The sequence below is a fragment of the Erithacus rubecula genome (genome assembly GCF_903797595.1).
Source record: "Erithacus rubecula genome assembly, chromosome: 9".
NCBI lineage: Eukaryota > Metazoa > Chordata > Aves > Passeriformes > Muscicapidae > Erithacus > Erithacus rubecula.
In genome coordinates this window covers 27,474,338-27,502,262 of record NC_136660.1, presented here as the reverse complement: position 1 = coordinate 27,502,262, position 27,925 = coordinate 27,474,338, and the positions used below count along the sequence as shown (strand labels likewise).

Below are 27,925 nucleotides of genomic sequence, written 5' to 3'. Positions count from 1 at the left end.
CATTCAGCCATTTGAAAGATATTGACCTAAATGATTTTTGTCTATTGTGTTTTTCATACACAGTATAATTACTACTTCAGGGCTTAATTCAAAATATGTTCAATAATTGAGAAGCTTCCAACTGACTTCAGAGAATGGTGGGTCATGCCTGTATCCATGTATTCCATATTTGCTTATCTAAAATGTCTTATAACACTGCTAAGCAGTATTCTTTTAGCTCTGCACAAAGAAAACATGAGGACAGAAAAAGGTGGATATTTTACATGAAATAATATGGAAAGTCCAAGAATAAGATGGAGTTTTTACAATTTCCACCTTTTCTGGCTGTAACTGTTATGATCAGGATTTGATGTCATGAACTAGAGATAGAGATGTATAGATCTGCTCTGAAGTCCCTTGATCATCTTGCTACTCCATGCATTATTTTTATAATGCTTTTTGCTTAATATTAATTAGTAAAAAAAAAAAAAAACCGGCCATTGTGTGATTTCTGCTGGCTGTGCATAGCTGTAGTTCCTGTTCAAGGGGCTGCTGCCTGCCCTGGGTTTGCTTCCTGTGCACTGTTGAATCTTGCACCCCACCTTGTAAGCAGTGGCACAGTGCCATTTTCACAGATGGACCTGAAAAGAGTCCAGGCCACCAGAAGGTTCTCTTGATTTCAGACTGCAAGGTCAGGTCAAGTCCTAAATATGTTTGTGATATTGTAATTTATCTTGATTTCAGACTGCAAGGTCAGGTCAAGTCCTAAATATGTTTGTGATATTGTAATTTATGCTGAGCTTCTCCTGATTTTTAAGAGGAGTAGTAATTTAAGATGTGGTACTTCCCATGAATGAAGTTTAGCACTTGTAAATACTGTTACTTTAATTGCCAGAATTTTAAGGTGTCACATCTGTACTGTAACTAATTCTGAAAGATGTCAATTCTGAGACACCTTGATTTATGAAGTTAGAAGGGAATAATAGTAATTATGGCAGGGGAAAAGCAAACAAACTGTGAAAGCAGCTACATTTGGCTAAGAAAATTGTATCTGCATTCAAAAGGCAAAGAATGTGACCCAGAAGAGCCTGAAAGTTTCTTCAGATGTTTTCAGAGCTAGATTTAGAAACCCATGCTGTGAGGGATTCATAGAACTGTTCTAAATACTAAATAAATAAGCAAATAAATATCATCACAGAACAACCTTGCTGGCTCCTGTATGAACTGTAAATGAATTATTTGAACAATGCCTGTCTATGTTTTTAAGTGTTGCCTCCTGCAAACACTCACCCATGTGAGCAGCTCTGTTCATGTGAGGATTAGCATTCAGATGCTTCAGTTGATTGACTTTCAAAGACACTCAGCAGCCTCCATGTTTAATCTATTTTAAGGAGACTTAGGCTCATAGCTCATGTGAAAACATCACTCATCTCTGCAAAGATCCATGGACAGAGTTTAGTTAGGTACTTCAGTACAGTCATGTATCTGGTCCTGTGTTTTTAAAATACTTTCTAGATTGAGAGAATCTCTTAAACTGAGATTTATTTCAATTAGAGAATTTCTTGTAGAGATTCATTTAAACTGAGATTTATTTCAATTATTTTCAGAAATGTTAAATGAAAAGGTGGCATATATTTTTCTGCCAAATGAAGTATTTAGCAAGGCTTTTTTCATAAAAATAATGCAGGAAAGTATCACAAAATATTCACTTGACTGGATTTTAATGATGCAACCTGTACTGGTAATACAGGTTGACCTGAAGTAGAAATTCAAACACTTTTAAAAATGAAGCAATGAATGAACCAAGGAGAGACTGATGATAGGATCAATCCAAATAGATTTTGTGGTATGTTATAGTTGTGGAAAAATAATATCCCTGAAGAATATACTACCATTCTGTTTTCATAGCATTAGGTCTCTTCTGCTTTAGGTGTTTGACAAGTTTGGGAGACACTTTGCTCTCAACCAGTATCTCCCAGTCACTGCTTTAATCTACACATACCACAATAATCCAGAGGAAAATCCAGAGTGTACGAGAGGCAGTAGTAGAGTTCAGTGTATGATTTGTTAGTTCTGTGATTTGCTTTGTTTTTGTTTTTTAAATTTTACTGCCTTTAGAATAAAGGAGAAAACATGACCATGTTGCTTGAATGTCTCAGGTAAATGATAACAAAAGCAGAAGCACATGCTGTGTCATTTGCCCTCTTAGTCAGGTGTGTACAGCAGAGCACAGAATCTTTTTGTTGTGGGAGAGATCAGATAGGGCCAGAGCAGAGAGCCCATTGAAAACTCATCCAGTGCTCCTAGAGTGTGAGTGCAGCATGATCTCACTCCAGAATGTGCACAGGATAAAGGGACACGGGTACCACTGGGGGAAGCACTACTCGGCATCACTCTGAATCGGGCTAGGACACAATCTCACTGAAACTACGTGATTAAAACTAGACTAACACCCAGGAGGCTGCATAAACTCTTCAGAAGCTGTGGAAGTAACATTTAATAACTTCCAGAGAAGGAGAGTACCGAGTTCACAGTCAGCAGCCGCCTGTCCCCAGGGGAAAAACATTCTGAATTGCGTCGAATCAAAGAGTGACACACAAAAGTGGTGAGAAAGGAACGGAGCTCTTCCCCTTTTCCTTCAGAGCGGGACGGCGAGTTGCAGCCCGAGTGGGTTTGATATGCAGGGAGGGAGATTTGCTGGGCTCGGTGGGTGTGTGCAGGGCTGCAGGAGGAGGAGGAGGAGGAGGAGGAGGGAGAATCCGGGCTGGGAGCAGCTCCGGGCTCAGCCCAGCCGCTCCGGGAGAGCGGAGCCAGCGCTGCGCTCCCGCCCGAGCATCGCCGAGCTGCCGAGGAAATGCGCTCCGAGTGAAACATCCCAGCAGAAGGTAAAGCCCTCCTGTGAAACCAGAGCTCAGCTGGAAAGGGTCATGGCTTTTCTGGGGGAGGGAAGGGCTGCAGCTCTGTGATGGGACTGAGCAGCTTGCCAGGGGGACCATAATAGGGGACTTTTGTTCCTGTGCACCAGAAGGAATTCTTTTTTTAAAGGCTGTGTGTAATTCTGTGGTTTAGATAAAGAGAGTGCAGCTACACATGTTTCTGTACTGCCAGAAAAAGAGGAGAATTGCACAGGTTGCTGCTGTATGCAGGAACAATATCTTAATTCTTGGTAGAGTTTCTTGGCTCTTTTGATCACTTTGGGGATTTTTTTTCTCAGAAATAAGGTTAGTATTTGTTTCTAGAGTCCTTGTGTTTTTGCTGAGAAATGTGTTTTATCAGTTAAGGTGAAATGCTGGGTTTTTTCTTAATACGGGATTTGTCTGGATAAAAGCTGGGAAATGAAAAGTTTACTAATAACTCAGAATATTGGTAAATGGTTCAGACAGGTTGCCTATGTAGCTGAGTAGTAGCATATATTTACCTTAATTTAGACTACTCTTCCCTGATGAAAATACCCTCCTGTAATTACTGACAACACCACACCAGGCACAAAATCAAAAATCTAGAATAAATATACCTGTAGAAAAATAATATAAATTACTTGATGTAAAAATCTTTCTTTCAGTGATTCTCCTCCATCAAAAGATTGCATTTGGCAGGAGGGGTATCTGTAGTTGGGAGAGACTTGATTTATAAAGATGACAAAAAAGTTTCTGAAGTTGACAGAGCCCTAACAGAAGTTCAGTTGCTATGGCAGCATAATCACAAGGCATTAACTTCTCAGCAGTGGTTTGGAAACCATCCTTCAGTCAATTTGAACATCAATAGGAAGGGGTGGAATGTTAAGAGGATGTAAAGATGGTGAATAATAAGAGCAGGTTGTAACAAGTAATTTGAAAAAATAACCAATTAAAGCTTCCTTATTGCCACAAAGGGATTTGTGAAATCTCTCAGGTGCTTATAAAGTTATGGCTTATCTTTATAAATTGCTTTTATGAATACAGTGTTGCTGATTAGGATCTATATATTCTAGCAAATCATCTTTAGTGTCTATCTTGTTGATCTAGTTAAATATTCTCTAGTGTGTTTCTTGTGCTAAATATTACTAAAAAACTCAAACAGTCAGATCAAAATTCTTTAAAATGACATTTCAGTAGAGGCATTTTATGAGCACAAAGTTTCTTGCCACCACCAACAGCCTTTGGGAGAAATAGCCACTGTAGACATTCCAATAACATGGAAAAGACAAAATAAGTAGTTTTTTCATGTCTTAGAGGTGCACAGAACACATATCAGCTTCTAGCAGAAGAGTAACTCACCTGGCTGAATGCATTATTTGTGTTAGATAATTATATTAAGAATTCAATTGCTTGGTTGTACTGCAGAACACATCTTGTTCTCTGGGAGCAGACTCCTTTCGGGAATCCATAATACTCTATTTTTATTTTGTGGCTCCCATTGCTTCTTCTGTCCATCTTTTAAACTTTTGCATTGTGCTGGTCCTACCTGCCAAATTCACCTACAGGAGATATAAAACTAATCACGATCCCTGTACCAAAGTGTTTAAACTGAACCAGAATTTCCTCCAGTGTCGCAGCCCCACTGGCAGTGGGGATGTGATGACAGGGGAAAGTGGCTGTGCACTCTGCAGCAATGTGAAATTATTTCAGCCAGTTGCTTCTTGTTTCTCCTGGACTGAGATCACAATGAAAAATGGATTAAGTGGTGAAATTTTTTTTGCATGATTCTGATGTTTCATTTTTAAGTTCTGCTATAAGTCTTCCTATCAATGAAAAGTTTACGACTGACTTCTAGAAGACTAATGTAGAACTTACACCTATCTCCCATAAAAAATAATTGTTGGGAAGAATGCAGCAATAACGTGTTTGAAACTTGAGAAGTGGGGTAGAGCCTGTTGGGGCAAGTCTGTGGCTGTCACCTGCTTGTGACAGGCTCCATCCGGGCATTGTGCTCAGCATTCACTCCACGAGGACTCTCTTTTGTATGCTTTGTCAGGGTGTTTTCCTGAGGGGGGGAAGAAGGTTAAGAAAAACAAATACTAGACCAAAAAATATGTCTGGAATCTCTAGGCACTTTGAAGTTCACCGAAGTCCACCTGTCTTTACTGAGCAGGTGGTTTTACACATGAAGAAATATGATTATGGGAGTATTTATGGGTGATTAAATGTTTGAAATGACCACCTGAAGTACAAGATGGGTAGATTTTAATTATATTCTCATGCTGCATTCAAAGATCATACAGGTTTAAAAGCTCTTTGGATAGCTATCTGGGATGTGTGACATTTATTACAGGCCTTTTTCTTTTTAAGAGGGAAAACAGCACATGGTAAGAGATGCATCTTTTCACCACCAGCAATGCAGATACTCTGGAATTTAAACTGCCTGTGAAAGTAGTTTGGGATTTTTTTTGTGGTTTGCAGAGGTCAAGGAAATAACTCTTGTAAATCATTTGAGTATAAATTAGAATGTTAAGAAATTGACTTTTACATGTGGGATTTGGAGAGAGATTTGTCATGCATAAGGATGGATTTCCTGTTGCTTAGAGTTCTGTAAAGCAGTTGTATCTTGGCTGGAAACTTTTTCCTAGGAGTGAAGAGAGTAAAAACTGAGACAGTAAGAAACTTGAAACATTTATCTCACCATCATTTTTGAACTACTGCTGTTGAGGCAAAATCATGGAGATGCTGTAGTCAGCTGAAGATCAGATGGAGCAAATGTTGTTAGATATCCCTTTCTGCTTTATGTCCATCAGCTCTTTCTTGTTCATCACTAAAGTAATATGTGGAAATGGTTATTCTGTGGTAATTAGAAATCTTGATTTTTATATGAAGCTGAAGTAAACAAGATAGGGAGTAAAATCACTGCTGTGTCTTGGCTCCAATATACATACTCTGATTGGCTAGTCCTGCCAGCAAGGATTCAAAAATGTACTTGCATAGTTATGCAGCTGTAATTGGAAATTATGTTTATCAGCAGTTAGAAGACTGACAAATAGAAAAAAAAAATTAAAAGGACTTCTGCCAAAAAGAAAGGCTCTGCTTCTAGCAGAGCACATGTTGGTGGTCTGACATTTATTCAAAGTTGTCCTTTTTGAAGAGTGAACTATTTCTCTGCACTAACTATCCACTGGTTACCCCTTTTTAATTTCCATTTTAAATTTAGTGTAACATTAACACTTTAGCCAGAATTACAAAACAAGGATCCCTGAGAAATGGCTGATGTAGTCAAGTACAGGTTCATAACTGATATGGATGACTGTGAAGAAAAATTTTAGAAGTAAATCTGTCTTTCCCTTAGGTTGTTGTCTGTTGTTGGTTGTGAACTGTTGCTCTAAGAGATTTCCAAAAGTAGCAGGTAGCATTGCAGGTAATCAAGGATGAAAACCCATTCTTTATACTTTTTAAAGCATTGTCAGATCAGACAGGTTGCAATAGGATCAGTTTCCCACAAGAGTAGGCTCTAGCCATTACCAGAAAAATATTCCCTGCTTAATTCCCAAATAAGATGTTTCCCTATGAGAACAATCCATCAGTCTCCATCAGTACAAACTGGCATGAATTGCATGTTGCATGTCTGCTTTGTTTCTTACAGGATACTTTTGGTTTATATTCTCTGGTTGTTTTCTGTGGATGTTCTGAGTCTGACCTCATGCTTGGTTGCTTACTCCCCTCCTTTGGCCCTTGCAGCTCGTGTTTCTCTGTTGTTTTTGGGACACTCCCTGTGAAGTGAATGCAGATACCAGAATGGAGCCCAGGCTTTGCTCAATCACATGCCAAAGCTTGCATGGCTCCTGAATCAGCCTTCTGACAGGCAATTGGAAAGGCAGTTTCATGTGAGATGAACAAGAAAATTGGCTACAGTTACTTAGGTCTAGTTCTGTCCAGGGCTGGGATTCTGAGAATTTTTCTTTGCCTGGCACTGCTGCAGTCATTGATTTTGGTCCTGGGTGAGTTGCTTAAACTCCCAAGCTCTCACTTTCTTCACCAGTCAGAAGGTGGTTTGCACTTGCCCACTGAACAGTTGAACATGAGTTTTTCCTGGAGCTGTTCTCCCAGGGCAGTCCCCAGGGCTCAGAGCCCTGTCACAGTGCTGAGCTCTCAGGGTCAGCAGCAATTTTGGGGCTGATGCAGCTCACCCAGCCTCAGAACTCCTGATCTTGCACTTGATCTGTCTCAGTGAGCCACAAGTCAGATCAGCCAAAGCTGCCTCCTAGCTGCAAGGCACCTGCTATACCAGGAATTTTGCTGTTTAGCCAAGACAGGTCTCAGTGAACTGATTTAACTCTCTTGGAAATTTTTCCAGTGTGATCTGTGCTTCCTGGGAGCTGCCTGGTGCATTTGTAAAATCTTCTCTCTATGTAATGCCCATTGGAATGGATTTTAAGGTCAGAAGCACTGCTAAAGTCATCTTGCTTGACCTTCGCTTTTCAAAATCAGAGCTATTCCCTAGAAACCAAATGCCAGCTTATCCTTTGGGAAATTACCCAGTCATGAAAACTGCAGAAAAATTGCAAGGCAAAAAATTTTCCCTAATGCTGCTTAAATTACCTTTGATTTTTAGAAACTTCACCTTGTTTTGAAGTTAAATTTGTTTAATTCCAGCTTTTTGATGTCACAGAGTTTTCAGTGTGATTGAAAAGCTCCTGCTCTTTCCTGTTCTTCCATCCTTGCTCTGTTTTTAATCACCTGTCGTTGTGAGCTAGTCCCCTCTGAAGCCTTTATCTGAGTAATGATTTGACTCTGAGTCCTCCAGGATCACAGCTGAGGGCTCACCTTGTGTTGATGATTCTCCACTGAATTCCCTTCTGAATATCTACTTGTACACACCCACCAGCATTATACTTTCTTTATCCTGCTTTTCCTGTATATTCTTTGTTTACATGAAATGATCAGAAGAGCAGGCACTTTAGGTGCTCTGTGACAGCCTTTTCTGGGGGATTTTAATGATGTTCCCCCACTGCCTCTGTCAGGTTCTGTTGCATGAACATGGCTCATTCTCCCAGGGCTTTGCCTCCTTGATTTGCAGTTATTTTTCATCAGTCTGTTAAAACATACTTGGTTGGTTTGCATGGCTTGAACAAGCATTGCCTGTGAGTCACCAGCAGATTTACCAGGGAAGGTTTTGTATTCCTGTCTTGGCCAGCAGTACCTCGTGCTGTGGGTTGAAGGAAGTCATCTCTGAGGTATCTGGCTCAGCAGAGCCTCCCCTGCTATCAGAGCCATCTGTCTGAGCAATGCCTTGCTACACTTAAGCCTCTTTGAGTTCAAATTATTCAGGTCTTGAATAATTGGTTAATCTCGGTTTGTGAAAAAAACTATTAAAATTTTGCTCAATAAGTATCAAACAGGAAATTGGCATTGTCAAATACAGATCCTAAAGATACATCCTGAATACTCCTCCTTTTCTGTCACTTTTCATAATTTTTCATCTACAGCTCACAAGGGAATTTTGCTTGATCTGTTTTTGTTTTTTCACATCATGCTGTAATAAAGATTTTTATAGTCTTTAAACATACTGTTCTTAGTTATTTCTTTCGTTTTTATGACTGGGACCTGCAGCAGAACATCTTAAAAATTGTTTGGTTTTACTTTCATGGTTACTTTGAGATCTAGGAATATGTATGTTCCTTCCAAATGTCACATGCATGTATAATTATATATACATACTTAACACTGCTCCCTATTTCTGTTTGTCCATACATGCAATCAAATAATGTTTGAAAATGATAAAGAGCTTTATATATTGGGATGAGTTCCAGTATTTATGTCCTGCTGTCAGGTGCAAAACTTCCCGATTCAGGAAGTAATCCTGTTGAGATAAAAAGGAGTTTTGATACTGACTTTTCTAGCTGAATTTCAGCAGGTTGGAGTTAGCTGTATTTCTGTTGACTGAGGAAGTTCTTTCCAGTTCAAGTTACTCCCCATTGTTTCAGAGCTATTGTTGCAGCACTGCAAATGCAGCTGCAGAGTGTGTGACCTGCTAATGCACAGACATCAGGTTCTGTTATTGGAGATCCAGCCAGAGAAAGGGGTCAAGGGACCAACAGTCCCTTCATGTGCAGAGTTAAAAGGACAAACAGGGGTCATGTCTCACTCCTCCACTGCCACATTCCTGATAGCTCAGTGGTTCTGTCATCCCCTAATGAGGGAGAGCACGGGGAGGATTTGGACAGGGGGAGGAAGATTGGATATTGTGTGCATCTGGTACAAAATCCATCCCCAGGGCTCCCTGCTGTCCCCTCACTTGTGCCACACACTGAACTGGCACTGGCCCTGAACAAGCCAAGGGCTCTGCTCTGCTCTCCCAGGCTGGAAGCTGGGGCTGGAATGCTGCAGAGATGGCACTCAGTACAGCTCAGCACACCTACACTGCACTCTTGTAGTCAGCACAGGTTTTTTTCTGGCTGCTGGAGTCACAATTACAGTTATTCCAGCATTAGGCTGTTTGAAAAGACCCTTGGCACTATAGTGGAGTTATTGTAAAGTAGCTTTGCTGGTTAATTCTAATTACAAACCAATCCAGCAATATGAATGTGGCTGCAAGCAGGTCCTTCAACTTCTGAAGTATGTTTTCATGTCAAAAATTGTGCTGGACAAAATGCATGCAAGATAAAGGACTATTTACTTATCTAATGCTTTGTGAAGCCTGAAGATTACAGATTATATAGAAAGCCCACACCTATACTTATAAATTGGACCTGTTCCAGCATTGTTGAGAAATAGAGAAGGTATTTGAATCAGATACTTGCTGCTGAGGAGTGCAGAATTTAAAAAATAGTCTTTGCAATAAATGGGGTTTAAAAGAAAATTAAGTGGTGGGTGCTGGATTTTGCCTTCATATGCCCCTAAAATAAGAGTAATGAAGAGAGTGAATTCACAGATTTGTATTATAATTACATACAAATGAAACATAACAAAATACAAAATATAGTACATATATTTCTTCTGGATTGCTTCTGATTAACTTCATATTCAGTTAGTGGGCTTAGGCTTCTTGTGCATAAATCTAATAGAAGACCCAGAGATGATGCTGGAATCCTGGCAGTAGGGAGTAAAGCTGTGTATGCAGTTGCTTTGCTCCTTTATAGTGCCCACAAGACTCTAGCCAGCCACTTTGGGCTCCTGTGGGTACATTCCTTAGTTGAGTGGAGCTCCCTTCTTTGCATTGACCTGCTGATAGCTGTGTAAGTAACATGAATTCCCAGCTTTGGTCCTGTGTGTAGCAACCGGTGAATTTGCCCAGTAAAAACAGAATTACAGCTGCATAATGACCATAATTGACAGCTCAGACTCTCACCTGTGTGTGCAGCTTGCTCAACTTTGGGTGTTGCAGGAAAGTGAGAACTCAAAAGAGAGCTGACAGTGCAATCACAAGTAACCTCCAGAATGTTACTAAAGCAAGTCCAGTTGGTATTCAGCTGCCATGAGGGCTGTCTCTTCATGCCAATAGAGCAGTTTCACAGCTGGGGATTTAGCCTGAATGATTACTCACATCTCTGCTAGAAGAAAAACTGTACTGCATGCAGTGAGCACTTGCACTGCTGTCAGCAGCAGCTGATGGCTATGACAATATTGTGAGTCAATAGAATTAACATCAATAAGTTACAAAGTTTATTGCTGTCCATCCATTAAGGAATACACTAGCATGACATTGTCAGTCACTGTTGTAGTGCTGGGAAGTATTTTTGTATGAAATCAGACACAGGGCATGAATTAACAGTGCAAGTGCTCATAACAGCAGGGCAGCTGGGGTTTTGTCTGACCCAAGGCAGCACAGCAATCAGTGGTGGGCTCAGAGGGTCTCCCATGTCTCTTCCATGCATGTTGTCATTCAGATTTACACTCACAGCCTCACGCTCCATTTCCCACTTTCCCCCAGCCTTGTCTGCTGCAGCTCCCTCAGCTTGGGAACTGCCAGTGTGAGCTCTGCTTCCTGCTGCTCCATCCTCCTGCAGGTTGAACAGAGGCTGTGCTGAGAGCTGCTTCTACTGAGATGTTGTGACAGAAGTGTAAAAAACAACTTTAGAAGGTCCACATTTTAAAGATGCATATTAGACAAGGATTAATTAAAAAAACCCTATTATTACACTTTCCTTCCGTTGGTTGTAATAAAGAAACTTATGTAGATTCTGAAATCCTTTGGAAGCAAAGAAACTGCACTTGTTTTTTATTTTTTCTTTTTTTTTTCTTTTTTTAATTTTTTTTTCCCTGAGCACAGATATTTGGAGTGACTTGCTTAACAGATAAGGGCCTGGGAAAAATGAGTGGACAGTTTGGGTCAGGATGTTATTAGAAGCAAATTTTGGTCTTCATAGTGTTTATGCTGTTCCAGCCACTCGTGAGATCACAGAAGCCTGCAGAGAAGGAAACAATGGAATTTGATGTTACACCAAACATCAAACAGGGTTGAAGGTTCTGTGACCTCTGCAAGTAATTAAAATAAAGCTTCACTGGAAAATGGTAGGCTACTGCCACAGTTCCTGCTTTACAATTCATGACATTCCTTAAAAGGTTTAAAAGATGAGTCTGAATTATTCTTTGTGCTGCTCCATAGTCCTTCAGAGAGTTAAGAAATCAAGTCATTCTCCTTGGTCATGGTAGGAGTAAATATTGGATAGGTTTGTCTCTCAAATGGGCTTATAACAACTGTTCATTAGAACTGAAAAAAAAAAAAAAAAAAAAAAGGAAAAAAGGGAAGTGCTTTTACTCTCTGATGTACTCTTTCAACTACATAATAGTTTTTGTAGTATTTAAATAGAAAAGTAAAGCTTTCTACACGTTTAATAGCTCTCTGTCAGGTGACTGCTAAGTTATCTCTGAGAGTGAATGAGTGCAGCTGTGCAAATGTAACACGACAAATATGCACTTAATTGTGTCCTTTGGCCAGCAGAACATGTCTGTTGGTAATTAGTTCTTCCTCTACCAGACCCACTGGCATGTGAGCTCTCCTAGTGGGATTCTTGTTATTGTTCTCTCTGGCCCTTGTTCGCTGTTGTTCTGGAAGGAAGGACAGAGCTGAAGGCATGAGTAATAGGAAATCTTAAGCTCTCACATTCACCAAAGAGGAAAACATTTATTTAATCAGCCTAGAACTTTACAAGCAGTCAGAGAATAAAAGTCTTGTAGGAAGTGGGGACAGAGGGGTTGGACTCAGAAAATACAGTCCTTGGCTTTTGAAGTGCCATTACCCCAGGGCTAACACTCGATGGGAGCTCAGGTACTTTTGGAGCTGGATTTTTGGGACATGTTGGCTTGTCTGCAGCTGTATTTGCAACTCCTGGGTTGGAATAATTCTTGCAATACCCACCACTGCCTTCCCTGACACTAGGAGTGACAGTTCATTTTTGTTTTCAGGAGGCCCCCAAACAATGGTGCTCCTTGGTAGTGTTTCTCCAAAGTATTTTATGTAGGACCTTAAAGGTATTTTAACCTCCTTTGCAGACTGGGAAACTGAAAGTCACTGTTGATACAGACTTGATTGCAGTTTAAGTCTTGAAATTACTAGAATAAATAGATCCCTAATACTATCTAAAATAATGTTGTATCTGTTCCATTCATGAACATGCATATAATGTGCATGTTGTGGACAGTGTATATATATGTAGTGTATAGAAAATAACTAAAAGTCTTACATCTTTGATCAGTCACTGCTCAGTGAGATTTGCAGAGCTGTAAAAAGCTATTCAAATTTAGCATCCATTTATCTACATTTATAATTACACTTGCAGAATTCCTTTGGTCACTGTTTTTTCTCTCTGCAATTCTAAGGCTCTGGAAGTATTTGGTAAATGAGAATGTACTTCTACTTTTTCAATTTAATTTTTTATGTTTGCTGTGTTTAAATGGGATTTTATCTGAGAACCTGTTTCAGGTTTGTCAATGTAGGTAGAAAATAAATTGGCAAGTCAGAAGAGGTTGTGTGTTGTCATAAACTGATAACTGATATTCTCTGCTTTTAGGGCACATGTAAGTGTCTGATGATTTAACAGAGACTTTATAGGCAGTGACAGAAACACAAAGGTTTAATATTTTATTTGACAATAGCTTGTTGTCAATTCATTCAATTCCATTTAAGAATTCGAAGTAAAAACATTACATATTATTTTGGTAGCTTTTAGTACTTCTAAGCATACCAAGGTTTTTACAGCAATTAATTTAGCTTACTCCATCTTACTTTAGGGACAATCCACTAGCAAATGGATCACAGTTTGTGCTTGATGGTTTGGATAGTCCTGACAACTCAACCAAAGTGAAATAATTCAGAAGGGACCACAAGCAGTTTGATAGATCAAATCCAGTGGCTGCATAGCACAGAGAACTGCAGAGGATTTCTGCATGTGAAACTTGAGGAGGGACAAGGAGAACTCAGCAGAGAGAGAAGATAAGAGCTTTAACTCTCTCTCACCTTGACTGAAGAATGTTTGGGGCAAATGTGCACTTAATCAATGTTACCTGTTACTGCCAGGAGGATTGAGATGCAAACCTTGTAATGCACAGCACAGTGGCATGAGATCCCTAAAAGCTGCACACTGAACACACTGAATGAGGGATCAGTAGCCCTAAAAGAGCAAAAGCAGATGTCTAGAAAGTGTAAATATTTCATTGACTTGTAGATGCAAAAGTATTCTAATACATTATAAATGACTGATTTTTAGGAATCATTTTCCAGATAATCACAGCAAGTCAGGCACAGCAAGATGAGTCCTGAATTAGCTGAGATTCCAAATGTTTTCCAGCAAATACCTGCTGTAGGAAGGATCCCACTCATGAGCTGTAGAAACATTAAAGAGGCAGAAAACTCACGAAACTGTTTTGGAAGTGTTTAACAACAACTGCAGCTGCTCGGGTGTGTGTCTCCCTGAAAAGCTCTCCAGTGCAGGGTGTGTTCTCACTTTGACTTGCAGGGCTGTGTTATCTGGGGTGTGGTGTTCATCACTCACACCAGGCTAAAATTTAGCCAGTTGTTTCAGTCTGGGGAAAGGCCTGATAAACTTGAAATTGATCCCTTTGGCTGTTTGGAAGAGGCAGGTGTACGTGCTTTGAACTGTGTTCCCTTGACTGTAGCTTATTATCAGTTGTTTTTCCAGGAAAACAAAACTTCAGAAAAGCCACAGGTCTATGCATGATAATGTGATGAATTCTGGATTTCTTTATCCTCTAAATTCTAGTCTGGAATGAAACTAATGGGACACCTCAGAGGTTAAATAATTGCTAGGGAGAGTCAGAGATGAAGAAGGCAGCCAGTAATGAAAATGATAGAGAATGAGCATTAACTGTGTTTTTCTCACTTGGTTCAATATTGGCTTTGTTGCTGCAAGTCAAACATCAGCTCTATATTTTCTCCCTCATTAGCTTTTTTCCTTGGGTAAGCATATTTTGTAGTTACTTCTCATTTTCCGTTTTAATAGAGACCCTGTTTTGCCTGATAGCTCTAAGTCTACTATTCCTAAAAACACCTAAATCCTAAAACTCTCTGGTAGATTTTGCCCCTAAAATGCAAGAATCAACAGTAAATGAAGGATCTGATTAAGAGAAGTGCAGGCTTTTTGCAGCTGGACAGTGAAATATGTAACTAAACTAACAGCACACTGAGTCCTCTTGTCCTGTATTGCTGAAATTCCTGGATGGGAGTTATTAAAATTGACTGGTGCAGCTTTACTTGGAGAAGGTCTGGGTGATAAAGCTGATTTGTTGGTAGCTGTCAGGTACTTTAATTGATGTACTTCACCATCTCATATACATGTGTTTAAATAAAAAGCCTGTGTAATGAATGTCAAATGTGAACCAAAATGTTGCTATTCTTCTCAATAGACAAAATGAAAGGTTGGATTTAGTGGCATTACAGTCTTAAGTACAGTGAGGTAGGAGATGGTTTTGATGACATTTTACAAGTCAGCTATAGAGTAAACAGATACTTTGTACATACAGCATCACAGTGAGTGAGGAATATTTGTGGAAAAGGACTTAAGGTTAAATTCAAAGACTTGTAGAATTCTTTACTTGTTACTATGAAGAGTCATTTTCCAGCATTAATTATTTTTCAATTTAAAAGCCTGATGTGGACATTTTGTGCTTGGTTTATGATGTGAGGAAGCTAATGTATTGATTGCTTTGGTCTCCTAAGGAGAAGAAATTGCATTAATATTTATGCCTTGATTTTTCCTGTCTTTATAGGCCTGAAATCTGATCAGCTTTACCTATTATGGATATCAATGTATTTAAGAGACTGAATGACTCAGTGGATTTGGATTTGGGTAACAGGATCTAGGGTACTTAGAACCTTTACATCAGTAGTTCAAATTCAGCTCAGCCTGTCTGTGCTGGTGTAGCTGCTGAAGTTAGGCATCTGGGAATTAAATTAATGGTCCCAGAAGTGGCTCTAGAAAGCTCTCTTTACCAATACCCATATCAGTAGTGTAGGGAAGAGGGCCAAGGAATGAGATGGAGGTTGAAAACTGTGTTGTTTGGCAAAAGGAGGAGGCAGCAGCTTTACACAAATTAACAGCACATGACATTCACTGCCTTGGACTGTAAAATAGATAAAGAATTTAAAAAATATTTGTCAAATCATGGAGAGCAGGTATCTTGTGATGTAGTTCCTAGCCAGGAAGACACTGATTGCTTGAATGGGAAGGTGTGGAAAGGAAGGGCTGTTTTTTTCTCTTACAGGCTTTTTCCCAAGCAGTCCCTGCTGGCCTCTGTTGAGGTCAGGAGAGATCTCAGGGCTGAAGCAGTGTGGCAGAGCTTACAGTCTCAGTGCTATTGTCACATCAGGAGGGCAGTGTTGCACAGGTGAACTAGAAGAAAAAGGGCAGTGGTCAGTCAGCAAATAATGAGTGAAAAGCAGTGCAATGCATTTGTCCCTCATGTTCCTTTTCTGTTTTTATTTAGGCAGGTGACAAGCACTATCACCCAAGCTGTGCACGATGCAGCAGATGCAACCAAATGTTCACAGAAGGAGAAGAAATGTATCTGCAAGGTAAGGATGTCTCCATTCCAAAACAAGAAAATCAGGCATTGTGATTCTTCTGTCACAAACCTCAAGAATTTATAAACCATCCCCAGTGTGTCCAAGGAGAACAATAATCATCCTGTCCTCAATAGTGTTCTCATATTTTTTCACTGGATACCCTTTTGCTCTATTAGGTGGCCATAACTGTGACTTTGCAGGGACTCTGCACCCTTGCTGAGGCAGCCTGTGCTTCTAGAAAATGAAATTTATTAGGCTGCCTCATGGTGTATGACACACCAGACAAAGTGAAGGGATTTCCTCTGATTTCTGCTGATCAGTTTCTGTGCTATTCTGGGACACACTCCAAATGGTAAAATGCAACTGAAAATCTTCCAGAAGCTGCAGTGAATTTGTTTTGAACAATGTAGACCTCAATCCTCATGCATATTGACAGTCTCTCCTCCAGTTCTTAATTGTATTTGCTTCTCTTGCCTACTTCCCTTTTATTTGGTCACATCTCTCTTTTTATTCCCATGTACTTCATTTTTATATCTTTCTATAGCCACCTCTTCGATGTTTATTTTCATCTCCCCTTTCTTGTTAACAGTCTTGCACTCCCAATTATTTCCAAGGTTGGATTTTTTGTGGTCTTTTCACATAAAAAAGAAGATGCTCTTTTCTTTGATTGAAAAGTATCCTTGATCTGAATCCCACCTACTCTCTGAGAGGGTGGTATACTAACTATTAAGTTATTTTTATTGCTTGGTGTAGTATTACTATTGGTAGAAGGATTTATAATATCCATTTATATAAGTCAGAAATAAAAATGAATAAGGCAGATGCATGTTGGGATTTTATGCATTGCACTTAGGTTAGAAAACTTGATGTACTTGAAAAGAATGTAGAAGAATAGCGAAAAAAAAATGAAAGTGTGGTCACAGCCATTACTTGAAATCATGAGGAGAGGTTCTTACTGGAGGAGTTCCAAAATAAGATAATATTGTTAAGGCATTCCTTTGAAGCTAACTTGTTTTATTTTGCAGTTTGTCCTTCCTTGCAGGCCCTCTCTCTCATCTCCCCCTGACCTTACAGCTCAGTCATCTTATTCCAGCTGTGCCCAGAAGGGGATGTGAGATTGTGTAGCAGCTCTGCTTGGCAGGAGAGGGAGGGGCTGGAAGAGGGCTGGGGGGAGGTACAGCTGTCTGATGGTGAGCTGGAAAGACTGACTTGAAAACAGCAGTTGCAGCAGCTGGCAAATCTTAGTTTCCTCACATCATGGTGTGATAAAGTACAGGCAGAGTTCAAAATGAGCATCCGATCATCTTTGGCCATCATTGATTAATAACAACCATTTCCAACTGGAAGTGCACCAGTCTAGCAGAGAATGGGGCTTTGGGTTAATTGAGCAGGCTTTGATGCAAATTTGTGCAGATCAAAATAAGACAGGAGGTATCACTTTTACTTAAACTAGGCTAGAGTTTGTCCTGGAGAAGTTCAGGTGATAGGGAAGAGGAGAGGAGAGAGACCTGGCAGCAGCTTGATCTGCTGTTCTCTTCTTAGTGTCTCTCTCTTTCTGTGATTATGAATTGATGTTCCTTGTGCTCAGTCTGTCTCAGGGGAGGAGCACCTCAAATTACATTCCTTTATTGTTCACAAGATGTTTTCTGACTAAATAATACAATTGCTGAATGTGCTCCAGACTGTTCTGCCAAAGCTTTCCTTGCTGAATTCAGTCTGCTTGTAAGTGTGAGGACCTAAAAGCCTTTCAGCTCTCAGCTGAAATGCATATCCTGACTCCATCCAAAGCACTGACCCTAGGGTGCAGAATAGCAGCATTCCAAGCATTTCTCTAAAATAGAAATACAACACCACAACAATAAAGCTAGAACAAAAATCACATTGTTGATAAAATACACAAAAATAGGTGACTTCCATCTCACTTCTAATTGCCCTCTCCCTAGAATATGAAAGCACTGTTTTGGTATTGCTTTGTATAATGAGAAACCTGCCAGGATTGTGGTAGAAACTGTGTTAGAGATTTGTGGGAAAGTGGCAAAAGGAGAACATGGACAAACAAGCTGTCTGTCATGGGGCTTTCTATGTTAGGGATGGTTGGAATAGTGCTAGCAGAAACACTGGTTGGCCCTGCTCCAACACATGAAAATAAAGAAGAAGCAGCCCCAGAAACTGTCTCTTTCTCACTGATTTCCTGGTAATCCATTATTTTATGGGCTGCCCCACAAGGCTGCTGCTGAGCTAGGATTGCTCAGTATTTAAAGGGATACTGATGTTGAAATAATGGTATGTGCAAAGTATAAAGCTAAATAAATGAACATGCTAGTTGGTTTTTCCCAGGTGAGCAAACTAACATGTATTAAGAATGGAAATAATCACAATTTGCTGAACTGTTTCCAGTAGTAAAAGACAGGAGTGATGTAGTTTGGGAATCTGCACTTTTGCAAGCATTTCAAAATAGATTGGCAGGTTTGGATGAATAGTATCTACAAAATGTAGGTGGCTCAGAGTTCAAGATCACAAAAATATGCACATTTAACTTCTTAAGCTTGCTCTGTCTGATTTGGATTTTTAAATGTCACGTCTTTCAAATCTCTTATCATTTTGTGAAAGAAAACCCACAACCCCTAGCTAGGTTTCACCATGAAAATGACATCCAGTTTCTTGCATTTCTTGTTCACTTTGAGCATTCTCACAGGGTGTCCCTGAATTGTGCCAGCTTGTGGCAAATACTGCCCAAAATTCAATGACAACTTTCTCTTTGATGGTAAGGAAAGTTTAACAGAAAAGAATCACAGAATTGTTAATGTTGGGAAGAATCTTAAGATCATCAACTCCTGCCATTAATCCAACAGTGAGATACAGAGAAATAGGGATCATTTTTCTCAGCCACACAGGAAGGAAGCTCACAGCTGGATTTGAGACTTGAACTAAAACCTTCCAAGTCTTAGTTCATCCTTGAGTGCCATATTCAGAGGAGTATTACTCAGATCACTTCTTCTAACATGAACTTACAGCTTATAACCTGAACTCTCTTCCTCCTGCTTGGGCAGGGCACGGCTCCCTCCTGATCTCACAAGCTCTATGGGGTCCTGGCTCTGAGGCTGCTGTTTGTTTATAGAGAAGGCTCTCAGTGAACTTATCCCTGTTGTTTCCCCCTGCCAAATGCTCAGTTTCTTCTCCTTGGCTTGGACTCACAGCCAGACATCTCAGACCCTTGCTCCAGAGGCACAGTGTTCTCTCCTGTCTCCTGGTGATGACTGTGCTGTGTACTGCTGGGAAGTGAAATGATTCCTGCTGGTCTTTACTTCTGCACCAAGCCATGTAAGGGCTTGTTAGAAGAAAGTTTCCAGGGGTTCTGACCCATCCTTCTGCTGTCCTCTGAGGGTGGGGTTTCCTCTGGCTGCTTTTGAGTTAATAGTCACCAGCAGGAGACCTGGACTTGGCTCTGTTTGGTTTCTTTGTGGACAGAGTGAAGAGGTGATGATCCCCCCTGCAGATAGTCAGGGCTCTGTGCTGACTGGAATGAGGGATGAGGATTTTATTGCAGCTGCAGTCAGTGTTAAAAATCAGTGTTAGTTTTTGCTCTGTTTCATCTTGGCCAATACCTGCCAGCAGCTTTCCAGCAGTGACCACAGTTTACACTCTGTTCCAAAGGACAAGTGAAATGGGATGGAAATGCTTTTTGCTCCTGACATCACTCAGTCCTTGAGGACAGCAGGATATTCCTACTTTACAGCATAAGAAAGAATTTTGGGAAACAAACAGCAGAGGATTTGACTATGGAATTAGCCACATGGAAGCAGCAGTGGCACACACCAGAGCACAGGGTGGAAGTGCTGTGTGTGCCAGTGGCAGGTACAGTGTGCTGGGATGCAGGGAGCTGCTCTCTCCTCTGCAGCTTTGTGTGTTCCTGCCATCCTGGCCTCTCACCCCCTGCCTGTGGGTCACACACAGCCCTGGCTCTTGCACTGGGAATTTTCAAATTTGGTTTTCCTTTTACATTTTGCATGAGGAAAGATATGATCTGAGTAGTTCTTTACAGTAACTGAATATGAGACCTATTGCTCAATGGACTTAGAATCAGAACTTCCATTTTTATGTGCAGGGCAGTACTTAAGGGAGAAGAGATCAAGTAACCATGGCCCAGTTCTTTTGCTCTTACCCTCCATCTGCCAGAGGAGCTCTCTCTCTTTCAGTTCCTCCAGCTGGTTCTCACTGACTGTTGCTGCTTGAGGCTGCTTGAGTTTTAATTAAGGATATGTGCAAAGTGCTTTGGCAGCCTCAGGACAAAGCTGCTGTAGATACGCCAAGGATTTGAATATTTGTTTTGTTTCCTTTGTATTTCCCATGAGTTGTACTTTAATGTGAATTACTCTCATAGTTCATACAGATTCAGCATCTGATGCAACGTAGACATTCTCTTTAATAACTGGCTTGTCATGAGCAGAAGTCACCTGCTTTGTTCTGAATAAAGATGTTTCTCCTCCCTCAGGTTCCACTGTCTGGCATCCCGACTGTAAGCAATCCACTAAGACTGAGGAGAAGCTCCGGGTAAGCTGAATTCATGGCTCAATGACACACCATACATTTTGCACACACAATAATTGAATGTTGTTTTTAAAAGAGTGACTTTTTCCATGTTTTTTTCGCATAGCTGTCACAACTCTGGCAGAATATACAGTGGAGGCACTTCAGAGGTATTGCTCTGATTTTTAGGCTTACCACCCTCACATACTTGTCTCAGTGCACTGCCTTAAAGATAGTGTCATTTACTGACATACAGACGTGGCCAAGTATCTAAGACACTTCATTTCATATCTCAATTGTTGTGAGAGAGACTCTTAAGGAGAAGATATGAACAGGGCAAATGCTATCATATATTTTAGTGTTTTTGCACATCTGTGTAATTGCTCTATAGTTATCCCCTGTTCCGTGTGGTTATTTGTAGCATTTAGACAAGATGAACTCTTCTTTCTCTTTGCCATCCAAGTAAGCCTCAACCTAAAGTGATCCTGATTTGAATGCCAAAAAGAGCCACAGTTACCCATGGACTTAAATCAGCATATTCAGACAAACTTTCTGGGTCAAATCCTTGGTGACAATAATGCTGCACTGATAAATGCTAGAGCCTGGCTTTTTGCATGAACCAGGCAATTCTAAGCCCTTATTCACCAATTCATTCTCTGGAAAACTTTCTCTTTTTCATGTCTCAGTTGGTCCCTTGCATTTTGCTAATTTACCAGGATATGAATATTAGAGGCTGCATAAGAATAAATTGTCTTTCAGGTAAGGAAACTAAGAGGTAGTGGTATGAAGATGCCTGTGACATCCTGTAGGTTGTATTCTTTGTGATCTCATTGACAGGAAGCCACATCCTTTAGCATTTATTCCAGTACACTGGTCTGTAAAACTTCCCCCACAGAGAATTTATTATGGTCATAGGTAATGTGCAGATAAATTCCTGCTGAGCAGGGTTCATGTTAGTGTGGGAGGAGCATAACTGGCCCTCAATGGGCACGTGGTCTAGAATGACCAAACCCCAGTGCAGGCACCATCCAGCATTCACACATTGTTCTGTCCTGACTTTTTGTTACAAAATGGAAAATTATGCCAGACTGGATTTTCTTCCTCATTTAACAGTTTGAATGTCAGACAGTATTTTGGCCGTGCTTAAGAGTCAGAATGCTTTTGCCTTGTAGTACTTGGTTGCAGTACAATACCTCCCTTTCACTTGGACCCCAGAGTTTTATCAAAGCACTCCTGACTACACTCTGGCCCTTACTAGCCTTCTCCAGCTGACCTTATAAATCAGTTGTCTTATTTCCATTCCCCAAGGAAATGGCTGTAATCCTCTGCAAGTATTTCCCTTTTTGTCAGTATTCTCCCCCCTCAGCTAATTTTGATTGAAGTGAGCAAAGTGAATGGACTCACTCACCTGCAAGGCATTGCCTGAGTGAGTGAGTTCTTGCAGGAAGAGGAAGTGAAGCTGAAGAAGCCAAATTGTGGGAGCAACTGAGCAATGTGACAGCACAGCTGTCCAGCACCATGCTCCTGGAGGAGACCTGTGCAGAGGTTATATAGGTCCTTAAAAGGCATTGATAAGGGCACCCTGCAGGAGCTGGCTGAGAGATGCACAGTTTTTAGCTTCTATGGTACATCACAGATAGTCTCTGTCTACTCTGGTGCAAAGTCAGGCTCCTTATTCTAAAATCAGCTGGAGTTCACTTTGATGCCTTTGACACCTGCTTCATCCTGGTGACCCAAGTGAAGGCAGTAGCAAACAGGTAGGTACAGAAACAAACAAAACTGGGGGAACTATGTGCTATTTGAGCATGTCAGCACTAAATTAGGATCTGATTGAATTTCAGTTTTTTGTTCAGGGTCACATCTAGATTTTCTGGTGGTTCTGCAAAAAGCCAGTGCCGTTGCCTATTTGCTTGCTGGGCTTCCTTTCCCTGTAGAACAAAACAAAACAAAAACCCTTTTATCACTGAAGTAACTTCAGAAGTTTTCAGCAAGTTCTGTTTTCTCTCAGTAACTGAATTGTGATATAAACTAATCAGCATTTGAGCTGGTCAAGATCTGAGAGGGAGTTCATAAAAGCAATGGTTGCTTTAGATCTTTTCCCCACTGATATCTGTGGAAGTTTACTAAGACAAAACAAGCAGAAAACAAAGCAACCATATGTGTAACAAAAATATATATTGTTTAGTTTATTTACAACTGTCTGGCTGTTCATGATTCTGCAGCAGTCAGTAACAGATACTGTAACACAAGCAATTGATAATAACTTGATTGAAAAAAGAGCTTAACCACTGAACTGGGGAAACTGCTTTCCTTTTCACTCATTTTTCCCTTTTGTGTTTCATGACAGCATTCCTCATCTGAGTTCTTTTATCCAAAGAGTCTGGTTCTGCGCAGGCCACGCTCTGCAGAGGTTTGCTGTTGTGTTTTCATAGTGTCAATAATGATCTTCTTTACTGAGAAGATTCTTCATTACTGTCATTTGCTGTGCTTGCTACTACTCCTGCCACACAGCTTTCCTGCTGCCACTTGCCACCATGGGCACTGACGCTGTATTTTGCATCACTTGTTTCAGTGTTGCTTGTTAATTCTCACATTTTTTTTAATTTTGTTTAATGAAATGCTTAAAATTAACTTTTTTATTTTAGATTCAGATGAGCTTTGGGGGGCTGTAGTATTGGTCTTCCAGTATTCCAGCAAGTTATCCTTTTGAAATAAAAAATTAGAATGCAAATATGAAGCAAATGAAAATGGTGAAAAAATAGCTGACTTTAAAGCAATGGTTAAAAAGAAATAATTTTCTGTTAACAATGACTTATGTTTTTAGGAAAAAAAAAAACCAAAAACTTCAGTTAAGTCACTTCCTTTTTTATATATATTGACCACCTACCCATGAATACTTTAGTGGAGAAAATGCTTACAAAATCCTAGGTTTGTATATATTCTATGTGCTGCCTGAGAGCATTTACCTCTCTAGTCTGGTGCACATCTGAGTTGCAAGGTCCTCTCTGTCCTCTTGACTCTGGAGTAGCTTTCTACTTTCAGATTTTACTGGGTTTGCTTTGCACCTACAAACAGCACCCGATTCCATTTCTGGTCCTTCAGGGCAGTGTTTGTTTGTTGGTTGTGTCTGCTGTGGGACATGTGCCTGTGCTGATGCAGGTGCACCTGAGGTAGTTTTCACCTGGTGATGAAGGCAGAGCACACTGGTGGTGCAGACCTGGTCCAGGCTGAGAGTCTGTGCCACTGGATTTCCTGGGTGTTGGTTTGTGCAGACTTCACATCTCTCACTGCAGAGCAGATGCAGTCAAATGTCAGCCAGGACAGGGTGTCTGTGTGAGATCCAGCCTGCAGGATGGGGTTGGACATGGAATCCAATTCTGTGAGTCAGGGGGGTTAATGCAAGCCCTCTACCCTTTGTCCTGCACAATGGTTTAGTTACTTAACTTCTACTGAATGCCTCTCTCTCTGTTAGCTACAGATTGTGTCATGAAAATGCAGCATAAAGATGTGTTGTCAGTGCTCCTACGGAGAGCAGTGTCTTTTCAGACCTAGGCTTTATGGAATAAAATCTTGGAGTCTGAGAACAGCAAACTGTGGGACCATTTCACTCACCTTTTAGGCCAGTGTAGTGACTTCTTGCATTTGGATTAGCAGGAACGAATCTGAGTTTCCAGTTTTGAAATCCAGAAGCCTAAAGATTAAAAAACCAAATCCTATTCAATGTATTAGAAAAATATGCAAGGCAAAATAGGAGCAGCCCATGTTAAAATAAAAGTATGTTCTGCTTCTTGCTTTTTAGACTGTGCAGGATACAAATATCTTAGGGATGTGTAGGATGCAGTGTAGGATACTGAGTTTACAGACAAATATCCTCTTGTGTAGATTTGGTCAGTATTAAATTCTGTTTGGATTTACATGGTGATTCTATAAAATGTAATTCAGGGCAAATTTTGTCTTCAAGTCTTTTTCTGCAGAGTAGACACAAAGGTACTGTCATTGCTGTTGCTGTCAAAGTGGGCCAAAGGCTTGAATCTACATGAAAATTGTAGTTAGAAAATGGTAGGGTGAAATCCTCTGAATTCTCTGAAATCTTGTGTTGAATTCAGTATCTTCTGAACTTCCCACTTTATTTTCTTGTTCTTCCCACTTAACTTACTTTTGATGAAGGAGAAGTTTGCATGAGTAGTATTGTAGAAATTTGTTTGGTACCAACATACCTTCAGTGATTACATGCTGAAAATTCATTCTCCCTTCTGGGTTTTCCAGAAAGGAAAGAAAAATTAGTTGTAACCTATTAATATCTGTGTCTGTGAGAGTTTGAACTAACCTGTTTATTAGTTTTGTCTTGATGGATATTTAGTCAGAGAAATAAGGAATGCATGCATTTGAAGGAAATATTCTTGTAAGGAGAAGGGTACAGTTAGACCAGCAGAGAGGCACAAGAATGCTGATGTTGAGGGACTTTGTTGGTCTTGTGCAGCCATTGAAAAGTACAGAAATCCACAGGAGATCCATATTTTATAAGCCCTGGTTCCAAATCCCAATCAGCTGTAAAACCTTGGAATGGATAGAACAGGTAGTCAGTGTAAAAAGTGTACTGAGAAAGTCAGACCCCTTACTGTTGCTAAGTCTGCTCAGTAGAAGAAATTCCATCCTAATCTTCTATTAGGTTATTTATAAATATGTTTTACTTAAAGTAGCTTATGAGGTTTAGAGGATTTGCTTAAGCTATAATGTTAAATGTTATTAAGTGAAAACATATTCATTCCTCTGCAGCTATTATCACCGCCTTGCATAATGAACTCTATCAAAAAATTAAGGCAGGTACTGTAAATGGTGACGATGCCTTTGTAAAACGATAGTGCATCCATTTGGCCAGATGTTCTTGGGATCAGTTTTGATCTGGTTGCCTGCACCTGTAAGTTTTTACAGAGCATGATGCTGAACATCTGTACTCGAGAATGCCAGAGCCACCACATTGCAGCAGCACCTGGATGATGTGAATGGCTCCAGCGGGGATTTTTTTTAAAGAAATTATTTATTTAGATGATGTAGCATGCATGATTACATGACAAACAGGGGCAAATGCAGATGAACATCTTAAGCTTTGTAGTCTAATCCTGAAATATCAAGGTAATCAGTTTGGGGCATCTGCATGGGTGGTATGATAATTGAGCACTCAATTCACGATGAACTTAGAGGATGAGCATGACACTTGGTGCTATCTCTATCAATCTGCAAATGAAACTGGTAAAGAACTTTTGTGTTGAAGGTAAATGCATGCAATGAAGAACAAAAACACAAAAATAAGAAGTCTGTGATAAAGTGGGAAATACTGAGAAGTCTTGCAAATACTTTAGATGCTTTGTGATCTGTTTTTTCCTTTGGCTCCTTTAGTGACATGCATGATTTTTTCTTGACTGAATTTCTATTGATTTTTTTCATATACTTCATAGACTTTCTGTATTTGGTACAGACATCCTATATTGATATATTTACTACTCTTACATCCATTTGCGTGGAAGATGAAAGGAAAAAAGCGATGACTCTCTTACTCTCAGAAAATGTGGAGAATCCACCAGAAAAGAAAAAAACATTAGCTCTTCATAGAAATTTCGTTTAAGTTTCTCTTACACACAAAGGTGGCTTCATGAAAAGCTGTAATTGAGTCCTTCAAGGGAAAGAACAATCATATAAAAATGGTTCTGATCTCTCTGTAGAAGTAAGGCAGCTTGTTTTGTTGCAGGGAATGTAGAACAAGTGTCACAGGACTATTGTGATGGAAGTGAATATCTCTAAATTATTGCATTCATGTTAGAGATTGTGTCCTCTTTTTTCACCTGTTTCTTTGAATAATGTGTGGAAGAGAGGCACTTGTGTTATCTCCACATCTCCAATGTTGAAAGTTACACCAGGGCCAGCCCTATTCCTGTACTCTGATCAGCTCCCCTCTACAATGGAATTTACACCCCAGTGCAGTTACATCAATAGAGAACTTGACCTCCAGTGTGTCTCTTGCCACCTGTGTAAGAGGTGGTGTTACACAGGGTCAGGGATGAAAGTGTGACATTCAGTCTAATGAAAACCATACCAGGTCACAGATTTTCAAATGGGAGCTTTTATGGGCCTCTTAGGAGAGGAGCTAACTATAACAACTGAAAATATGCCAGAGGAACAGCTTATATCAAGGAATCTTTGGTGTATGTTTGTTAAAGCAAGCAGCATAAATGTTTTTAAGTGCAATACAATTGTCTTTAGGGGGAAGTGCAAAGCTGTGAAGGATTCCAGACCATATGGGAAGAAGCAGGGTAGGAAAGAGCCATCTGTGATGGAAAAACTGTATAACTCAAAATAAGAAGTAGGGCAAAGTGAGGCAGGATGGGTGAGGGTAGATGTACAAGTCCTTTTTCATGCACTGTCTTCAAGGGTATGTTTGGATATAAACAAGGTAGAGGACTGGGAGTGCTAGAGGAGCCCCAGAGCTGCAGGTCTGCTTGGGTTCAGCTCCTCAGGAAAGGAGCAGAGTGTGATCAGGCTGTAGCTGGCATCCTGCCTGGCAGTGGGGAGCTTTGCAATAGGCAGGAGGTAAAACTGATGTACACAGAAAGAATCACAGAAAATAGAAAACTGGTTCAAAGGGTGTAATTTCTGGCTCGTGGCCTTGTTAATGGCATGGTGAAGAGGAACTTGGAACAGAAACCCAGTGAGGAAATGAAGAACAGGTGCTACAGCTTGCCAGTCCATCTGACAATTCCTCTTGTACTCCAGGGTTAAAGCACCTAAGAAAATTATTAGCAGGATAAGGCTGAAACTATCTTTTTAAAGTGTCTAACTTTATTTAGTAAATTCACTGAAGTGATAAATGCCAGTGAATTTTCCTTAAACGAAAAGGTTTTTAGCAGTGTCACTAAGAGATTAAACTAAGGAGCTGGAGTGAGGACTGAGAATTTCTTGTTTTCTGAGGCAATTATAAAAGTTCCAAAGTGCCTGCCAAGTGGGAATAAGCCATAACTGCCTCTAACACTTGTTTTCCTGCAACAGGGAAAATTGAGCAGACAAAACTCTCAAAGTATGTCTGCCAAAAGCCAAAGGTAACAGAGACACCCCTAAAAGTACCTCAAGTACTTAATACTGTTCCCTATGTTGTAATGAAAACAATTGTTTTCCATGGTAACTGCAGCAACATGTTACATGTGTCTCCACTCAAACAGATTGAAATGGAAGAATGGAAAGGGGAATAAAGTGTTTCTCAACAGCAGCCAGATTTTCTAGCTCAATTATTGTAACATTTCCATGAAACAAGTGCTTGTTGTTGGGATTTTTGGTTTGGGAGGAGCTTAAGGGAAGATGAGAAATTTCTGTTCCCCTTTGAGTTGAGATGTAGGAATTTACAGCTACAGAGAGAAAATAAGAGAAGCATTTAGAGGTCCAGCTGAGAAAAAGTGTTCTCAAACATGCTCTGGGGAGGGTTTGTGACTGTGTCAGTCCATCT

General features: G+C 40.2%; 1 protein-coding gene across 17 annotated transcripts in view; it reads left to right on the top strand.

Moving 5' to 3' along the window:
• The window catches only part of ABLIM1 (actin binding LIM protein 1), a 186,943-nt gene that overhangs the window by 122,518 nt on the left and 36,500 nt on the right, over window positions 1–27,925 (top strand). For 10 of the 17 annotated variants that reach the window (XM_079312952.1, XM_079312953.1, XM_079312948.1 and 7 more), the window contains exons 7-9: window positions 15,828–15,915; window positions 20,399–20,457; window positions 22,781–22,843. In XM_079312952.1, the coding sequence (XP_079169078.1) occupies window positions 15,828–15,915; window positions 20,399–20,457; window positions 22,781–22,843 (210 nt within the window). The remainder of the gene's footprint in view (window positions 1–15,827; window positions 15,916–20,398; window positions 20,458–22,780; window positions 22,844–27,925) is intronic. The other 7 variants (XM_079312958.1, XM_079312949.1, XM_079312956.1 and 4 more) reach the window with 1 other exon arrangement.